Below are 8,748 nucleotides of genomic sequence, written 5' to 3'. Positions count from 1 at the left end.
AGGTCATTAAATTGGTTAAGGTATTGTGGCGTAATCATTTAGTTGAAGAGGCGACTTGGGAACGCGAGGACGAGATGCGCGAGAAGTACCCATATCTATTCTCATGATTTACTCGGGTTAGTTTCGAGGACGAAACTTTTTTTTAGGAGGGGAGAATGTGAGAACCCGAATATAAAAATTAAGTAAATAATTAAATAATAATATTACAATATCAAATATTTTGGTGGTGAATTCTAAGGTGCAAATTAAATATTATTGGAGGATCTTTTAATTAATTTTAAAACCTAAAATAAATTTATGGTGAAAGTCTTCAATTTAAAGGCAGGATTTATTATTTAAAAAATAAATAAATAAATAAATAAAATAAAATTAAGTGTCAAATTAGTAAGCATATTTTGATCTAATAGTAGTTGTATTTTATTTAAATTTATGGAGAGATAAAATAAAATAAGATAAAACAAAGGACATTTTTGTCTAAAGTCATTTATGTTATGTATAACAAAGAAAAGAAAGGAAAAACCCTAGGTTCCTAATACATTCTATAGCAGCAGCCACAGCAGCCATGGGGAGAAAGAAGTTGAGAGAAAAGAAGAAAAAAAAAAAAGGGGGTTTGCAAACAAGGAATAACTTTTGGGTGTGTGGTAGGTCTCTATCTTTCTTCTTCTCTTTGTTTTTGTTCTTTATCCTTATTCTATAATTATTTTATTCATTCATGGAGAGGTTGTAGGTTTATGTATTTTGTATATATATGTATACACTGTTAAGATATCTGAGGAGCTAAATTTATGTGTAAAGAATGGGTGTAATTCTTAGTTCAAAAATTCTGCACAGAATTGCAAACTTTAAAAATCAAGAAACCATATCAAACGGATGAATTTTAATATGAAATTTTTACAGTAGATCAATTACATATTGAATTGCATATCTGAATTTTTTCATAATTTTTGGGAGTCAAAATCCATATAAATTGAGGTATTCAAATCTGTCCAGGAAACCAGTCCGAAACAGTAAATTCGGGAGTGTTGTTCTCTTTGGGTATAAATCCAAACCTTATCAAATTAGTTTCATTAGAACCGGTTACGAGTCTAGTTTCGTACGTTTTTGGCCTTGCATTGATTGCTCGTGTATATTAAGAGAACCGTCAATTTCTTTAAAGTGCTGCAGAAAACAACCTGTTTGGATATAATAAATTGTGGATAATTATTTTGATAAGCAAATCAAGTGAAACCAATTGGGTTTGAAACTTAGGATATATTAGATCATATCTGGAGGTTATTGGAATTTTTCAAATAGCGTGGAGTGGGTTTTGTAATTTTCAAAGTTAGCGAATAGGTTGGGAAGGCTTGTTTGAAATTCTGTTTTATCTTAAAGTCACAATTAATTAAGTTTCGATCGGAACCTATGTCTTGGGTGATTTTAGACCTTGAAGAACATAAACTTAGGTAATATTTAAGAGTAACGGTGAGTTGGGTTGAGTCGTGTTAGTGCGCTTTAGTTGAGATTACTTAGTTTCTATTTTTTTGTATTTTTAAATTAGTTGTGACGTGTAGTTTTTATACTTGGTTCAGGGCACTAGTTGGACTTTTACACTCTATTCGAGGATTATATTATTTTGTTTCCAGGTGAGTAGTTTCATGCTACATATTTTTATAAATGTTCCCCTACCCTGAACTGTTGGAAAAATTAAATTGTTGTTTCATGATTAAACTGTTTTGATAAATTATTATATTATCAATTGAATCAAATTATTTCTGAAACATGTGTGAACTTGGCATACTGTAAACTATTTGTTTTGGTCTCATGTTTATAATGATGAACTACCAGGTTTTGCGAAACTGATGTGTATTGATTATTGGGACCATGTGTGTATTTAGTCCAGGGAAATTATTCCACTGTGTGTGGTGACTCTGGCCACTAGGGAACAGATCCAGGTTGGGCCGTGATGACTCTAGTGCTCAACGATTGTAAGGAACAGACCTTTAAAAACAACTAGGTGACCTTCAATCGGATCGTCTTTGAGAAAAGGCCCAGGTGCCACCCTGAGGATGACTCTTAGTTCGGTATTGGATCCAACGGGGCTTATAGCCTGAGAAATGTGTGGCAGATTATTTATTTTTATTGGTACCCAGAAAATTATTGGTGTTCATGTTATAATCTGTTTTAAGTGAAAAATGTCCTTTATCATGTTCTTGCGAGACATGAGTATTTTAAGTGTTGAATTGTGGAACCTTCTTTTTGAAACAGATTGTATTTACCAAACTGTATGCCAATCTAGTTTCTATGATATATATCTTATTTTGGAATTGAACCCGGTTTTCAAAACTGTATTTACTATCCATGTTGCTACTCACTGAGCTATCAGCTGACTTAGTTTTTATCACTTCCAGGTGTTAGAAGGACTTAGAGTGGACTCATGGCGTAGCGGGGACTCAATTGCATGGACCTCTAGGGCATTCCTTTAGTTTAGAGTGTTATGTCAAGTTTGCGCATATTTATATTTATTCTTATCGAAGTTCATTTAGGATTATTTTTGATATGTGGGTTGTTTATATCCCATAAGTTTGGATGGCTTTTGATTACGGTTGATTTTGCCGTTTATAATTGTGGCATGTCTGGATTGAGTTTTGGTTATTTATTATTGGACTATTGTTCAGTTGTTCAATGTGATTGGATTCATGTTTAGGCTTACGTGTGCCTTGGGCTAAGTCCCTGTGGGCCACGGCCGGTCATGCCCGGATTTGGGGTGTGACAGCAGCAACAACAAGGTAGCATGCTTGTGCCAATTTTTGAGAACCCCGAATTTGTTCAATGCCATAGTCAGTCGGAAAAAGAAGTAATTGATGGTAGGTGCATAGCACAGCTTGCATGGTATGCAACCAAATTCTTCCCATGATGAGATCGTATGGTGACTGAAGTTTGACAACCATAAATTCTACATCTACTGATCTGGTGCCCACCCGAACTGGTAGTGTGATCTTGCCCAAAGGATACTCGGGGCTAGCGTTAAAGCTGAATAATGGGTAGTCGGTCGACGACAAATCTAAGTTAGTGAAGCCGAGTTTAACAAACGTTTTGTAATACATGATTTTCGAAGTGATTCCCTGATCAATGAGAACAAGTTCAATGGTGAATCTGTTTACGCATAGCTCGATGACGAGGGGATTGGTGTGGGGGAGAGTTACTCCAACTAAGTCGGTGACATTGAAACTAATCCTCCTAGTTTCATGGCGCCATTTTGCTGGTGTGATTGGCTTATATAGGCTAGGTTGCAACTGAATTGTATGTACCTTGGCTGACGACGGCAGGTTGTATATCATGTGAATTACACCAAGTGGAGGTGAATCCGGCCGTAGGGCTACCGTGTTCGATGGATTATTCTTTTGGACGTGTTGCGCCAGCCGGCCGTCTTGTACCAGCTCCTCCAGGTGGTTCTTTAATGCATAACAATTGGCGGTGTCATGACCATGGTCCTTGTGGTACTCGCACCGCTTGTTCCTTCTCCTTGTATCGGGAGGTCCCATCATTTTGGGTGGCCATTTAAAGAACGGAAGGTGTTGAACTTTTGACAAAATCTTGCTAATCGACTCTGCTAATTCCATGTACTTCTTGTCCAAGCATCTTTTGCGCCTGCTATCCACTTGATATTGTTCATTTTGATCGATGTGAACACTGATCGCTTGATCGGCGCGAGTCACACCTTTTGTCTCGTTTAGCCCGGTTTTACGGTTCGAGGCTCCTTGACGGCACGACGCTTATTGGCTGAACGATTCCAGACGAAGCCGTCTTAACGAATTTCTGTCTGGCTTTAACCCGCATGGCATCGCCTTCCACTTTACAATATTCTTTGACTTTCTTCATTAACGCCCAAACTATTTTGGGGGACCTTCTGGTCAACGAACTGCGGAGGGGACTATCAGGATGTAATCCCATTTTAAAGGCGATGATGGCCATGGAGTCGTTGCAGGCATCATCTACCATGTTAAAAAATTCCCAATAGCGTGCTGAATATTCATGAATTCTTCATGTTTAATTTGCATTGCCCAAAGAGAACTGGCTTGCTTTGACTGGATTTCATTGGTGATGAATCTTACCTTGAAGGATTTTTGGAGTTGATGGAAGCTTTTTATCGATGACGGCTCCAGTTTATAGTACCGTCTGATGGCTAGTGGTCCTAGACTGCTCAGAAACATTCGACACATATGGGCTTCGTCATCAGCATGCACTGTCATCACTAGTTTATAATGACGAATATGGTCAGCGGAGTCTGATTTTCCGTCATACAAGGTGAACGATGGTGCTTTGAACTACTTGGGTAGCACAGCCCTTGCGATGCGTCGCACAAAATGGTTATGCTTGTTTTCTTCATCCGAATCATCACTTCTTTTCCCTCGCCTATGCCGTGCATACGGACTTCCTTCGGATGAGCTGGAAACATCGACTCGTCCCTTCTTTCTGGGTTCCTGGGATGGCAAGTCAGAATCACTATCATTATCGTGTTTCCGAAATCGACGTCGTCAATCATCCTTCTTTCTTAGGGGTCGACCTCGGTCATGGCATGAGGTCTGCTGGGATTTGGATAGCCCGAAGGCCAATTCCTGGCTCAAGGGCTCGTTCTCAACCATCATGTTTTCCAGACGCTGTTCATTTTGTTTTGCTTGATCCATGATTGTCTGCATTCTCTCTTGCACCGAATTTGAAGGTGAGGTCTGAGCTATTGAGTCAAAGTTCAAGGCCCGACGTGCTTTGATATTTTCCGGTCCAAGCATGTTTGTTAGAGTGATGTCATCTCTTGGTGTAACGTCGTCAGCAACTAAAGGAGGATCATCTGTTACGCCCGCATAGATGAGCTTGAGTATTCTCACAGACGGCACCAATTGTGGAGAAGTGGTTTAGAAATACTCCAAGATTCAATCAGACGTCATTGATCCTCTGATTTCTACCTGAAAAAGGAATGTACACTTCGGTCGAGATTGTTGGAATTAGCACTCCAACAGACAAGTTAGTATTTTCTCTCTAGTTTACTTCTATCTCAAGTTATTTTATCTATTCTCACATACATCTCTTTTGTTGACGTTCCTCTTTTTATATTACCCTTTGGGCCTAAGGGTCGGGCCCACTCTTTATCTCGCACTTGATTGCTTACTCGGCCTTTTGGTTGCATACTGGTTCCCATTCGGCTCTTGATATGGCCGATCTGTATATTCGGCTTTAAGAGCCCCTAGATTATAGCCGAATTGCCTTTGGCCTGATGCCTTCAAATTTCTTGGCCTTCCTTAGTATATAATTATTCGGCCCCCACAAGGATTATTTTGATATGTGAGTTGTTTATATCCCATAAGTTTAGATAGTATTGATTACGGTTGGCTTTGCCGTTTATACTTGTGGTATGTCACTGGATTGAGTTTGATTATTTATTATTGGACTTTTGTTTAGTTGTTCAATGTGATTATGGATTCATGTTTAGCCTTACGAGTGCCTTGGGCTAAGGCCCTGTGGGCCACGGCCGGTTATATCCGGGTTTGGGGTGTGACACCACCCCTTCTCCTCTACCAACCATTGCCCCCTTCTCTTTCTCTCACTCTCTCAACCCTTCTGTAACTCCCAACACCTCCACCATTTTTGCCAATTTTGGTCCATTTGGCTGGCTAGAGCCGAATGAAAAAGATGGAAAAGAGAGAAGGAAAGAGTGAAAAAGAGGGATGAGAGGAGAGAGAAAAAGAAGGGGTGTAAAGAGAAGAAGTAATGTTTGGGATGAGGGTATGTTTGGTATTATGGAGAATGTAAACTGATACTTTTTCCCATTTAAAATTTCTTTAGAAGGTGCAATTAGAAGATCGAGTGTACTGAGATAAAACAATGGTGCAAATAGAATCACCCTAATGATTAACATATATTTAAGAAGTAGAACACTAATTCTACGAACTGTGTTATGCAGGTAGTGTCAACATGGTTCAGAGTGGAATGTTAGTCATTTCACCCATGAAATGCAAGTGTACCTGTTACAAAGCGTTCACTTGTTAACAATTCCTACCATGGAAACAAGTTTGACGTTGACTTGGAACTCGACATAATTTATTTCCAAACACTCCAAAAAAAAATAAAAAAAAATAAAAAAAAAAAATGATGAGATTTATGTCTCCAATTAAAAGGTAACCAAAAAAGAGCCAAGACCTTACCCTTAATTTTGCAAGGACAATTTTACATTTCAGACATTATTATTTGACAACAAATGTGTCGTGTCAAGTTTTTAAAAAATAGAAAACTAGGGTCAATTTCTAAATTTGAGGAAGTGTAATAAAATGCATGTTTTGATGTGAGGAGGTCGAGGAATGTATTTCAAAGAGGAGGATAGTGATGACAAATATATAATAATATAATTAAAAAAACAAAAGATTATATTAGATGGATGTATGTTCTTTCTTTCTTTTATTCTTTTCCATTTTTTATTTTCTCTATTGGAGGAGAACGTTGTTATCAAAATGGAGGAGATATGCTTTGGTACAGGCGGTTTTGAGTGGATCCCAGTCTACTTTTTGTATACAAAATTCCAAGTAAGATTGCAAAGAAAATTGCAAAGTTGATGAGGATTTTTTTTTGCTTCTGCAAAATTTTAATGTTGTCATGTTGTCGGCAGTTTTTAATTTAGACTCGAGACTCATGTCTCTGCTTTTTGCTTCTGCAAAATTTATAAAGTTTCACTCCATTGTGAACAAAATGACCTATAAAAATTAGGAACATGTGCCATAAGGAATCCAGTAGCCTGGTTGTTTTGCAGCATTATCAAAGACGATGGAACTAGAATGTACATAAAGGAAGACGGATGAAAGAGATGCAGTCAATCCTCTAGACAACTTTTGTAATCTGGAGGATGACTGGATTATTTGAAATTGAGTAACAAATAATAAACTGGCTCCTCAATTTCAAATCTTACCTCAGGTATCATATACTCAAAGCCTGATGATCTGTATCTTCTCTACTCCTAACTAATGAGTCACTGAGAAAAGAAGATTGGGAAGAGAACTTGGAAGCTGTCACGGACAATGCACATTCATTCCGTAATTCTTTTTTTGGGAATGAAATACTCCTGTGTTCAGAGCTGGCAGTGGAACATTGACCTTTGGAGTTGTGCATTGCACAGGTGCAGTTGCGATGGTATGGCTTCCTCTCAATCTCCACATCATGCATTGACAAGCTTCCATCAAAGACACACCGAAGCATCATTTCAGCTGCAACAGTGGCCATTTTCTTCTTCTCTTCTCTGATATGTTTTCGGGAGTGTTTGAGCTGGTGTACGCGATTTCAGGTCAATTTGAGTTTGTTGAAACTTTTGGATGATTTTTAAAGGGTTTATACTGAGCAGCATATCATTGTTTGATTGTTTGGGTCTATGTGATTGTGGGAGTAACCTAGGGAGAAAAGATTGCATGAGAACACATCCTCGTAGAATTCAAGACGAGTTTGGTGTAGAGGATTCTTGCTAGTGTAGTTACCTTCTTGCATGGGTATAAGACCAGGGTTGTTCCCTAGGGATTCTCTGTTTTTAAACCCAAGGCTCTAATATTCTCTGTTGTTGTGGTTTGGTTTTGGCATTTACTATATGAAGTAGGTTCTTGCATCGTATTCTACGGAGAGTTATCATGCAGATGTTATTGTTATATGAGGGTAGGTGGCTATTCCTCTGCTACAATAGAACTCGGTTCAATTCTAAGGTCAATTCTTACAAAGCCCCACTTATAATACATATTTTGGAATAATTTTGTTCAGTAGTTTAAACTCTATGTCCTATGTGCTGATTGCAGTAAGATTTGGCTTCTGGCTGAAAAATATAAAATACAGCAATTTTTTTCATAAAGTAGTTGGATCACTGGATCTTCATTATGAAGACAAGAATGAGCAGATAATAAATAACAGTTTGTTTTTGCGGAAATTATTTTTTGTTTCAAGAATTTATATGATTCTGTATTACAAACTTAGTTTTGATATTTAGTGGAATCAAATAAGTGGACAGTCTGCATGAATAAGCGAATAGCACACACTGCCTTAAATATGTTGTTTCTTTTTTATTTATGTGATTTGCTTATAGTTAATATATTGTTCTTGACTAAAAAATTGCAATGGAATTTTAATTTTTCTGGTTGAGAAAATTTGAATAGTTTCCATAAATTTAATTTTATAACGGTGCTCTTAAAATTTTGCTAGCTTTTCAATACCAAGGGGTTGACCTTGTGGCAAGGCCTTGGATCTTGGGGGTTGCCCCTCCAAGTTTCAACAATCAAAACCTCTAAGATACTAACAATTCCTTGAACCCATCTCACTAGGAGAAAATTTTTGAATTAATCGTGATGAACTTGCGGGAAACTCCTTACCAAGGGCCTATGCACCCCTAGGGATTAGTTGGGTTTTGATTCAAACATTCGAGTGCCAATCAAAAAAAAAAAAAAAAAAAAAAAAGAAAATTACTAGCTTTTCGCTTTTGTTTGATTAAATAACATTCTTTTAATAGTTTTTCTGGCATTAAGTTTATTACGAGTGAAACACAGCATCCATGCCATGTAGCTTGCTGTGTATATTTTAGTTGAACATTCTAGTTTGACTTATTCAGTTGCTGTCCTTTTACAGTTAGTTAATGTCAAATGATGTACAAACTCTGTAATATCATTTTTGCTTTTGCTTTTGCTTTTGCTTTTGTGTTTTTTTTTTTTTTTTTTTTTGGCGGGGGTTGGGCGTTGTGTGTGTTAAGTCTACATC

At 37.5% G+C, this 8,748-nt stretch overlaps 1 protein-coding gene and 1 long non-coding RNA gene across 2 annotated transcripts; one reads left to right on the top strand and one right to left on the bottom strand.

Annotated features, from left to right (window-relative positions):
* Window positions 1–239: 239 nt before the first annotated feature.
* On the top strand, window positions 240–2,653 carry LOC145823364 (uncharacterized). Its single transcript, XR_014365643.1, has 2 exons — window positions 240–641; window positions 2,388–2,653. It is a non-coding gene; the product is annotated as an uncharacterized LOC145823364 (long non-coding RNA).
* Window positions 2,654–2,726: 73 nt separating this feature from the next.
* Window positions 2,727–3,599, bottom strand: LOC114320090 (uncharacterized). Its single transcript, XM_028267187.2, has one exon. It carries the CDS (start codon window positions 3,597–3,599, stop codon window positions 2,727–2,729), a length of 873 nt encoding a protein of 290 aa, XP_028122988.2.
* Window positions 3,600–8,748: the final 5,149 nt, after the last annotated feature.

Source organism: Camellia sinensis, chromosome 4, assembly GCF_055761805.1.
Source record: "Camellia sinensis isolate YWXY chromosome 4, ASM5576180v1, whole genome shotgun sequence".
Taxonomy (NCBI): Eukaryota; Viridiplantae; Streptophyta; class Magnoliopsida; order Ericales; family Theaceae; genus Camellia; species Camellia sinensis.
The sequence above is the reverse complement of the archived record's forward strand: the minus strand, read 5'-3'. Positions and strand labels throughout refer to the sequence as shown.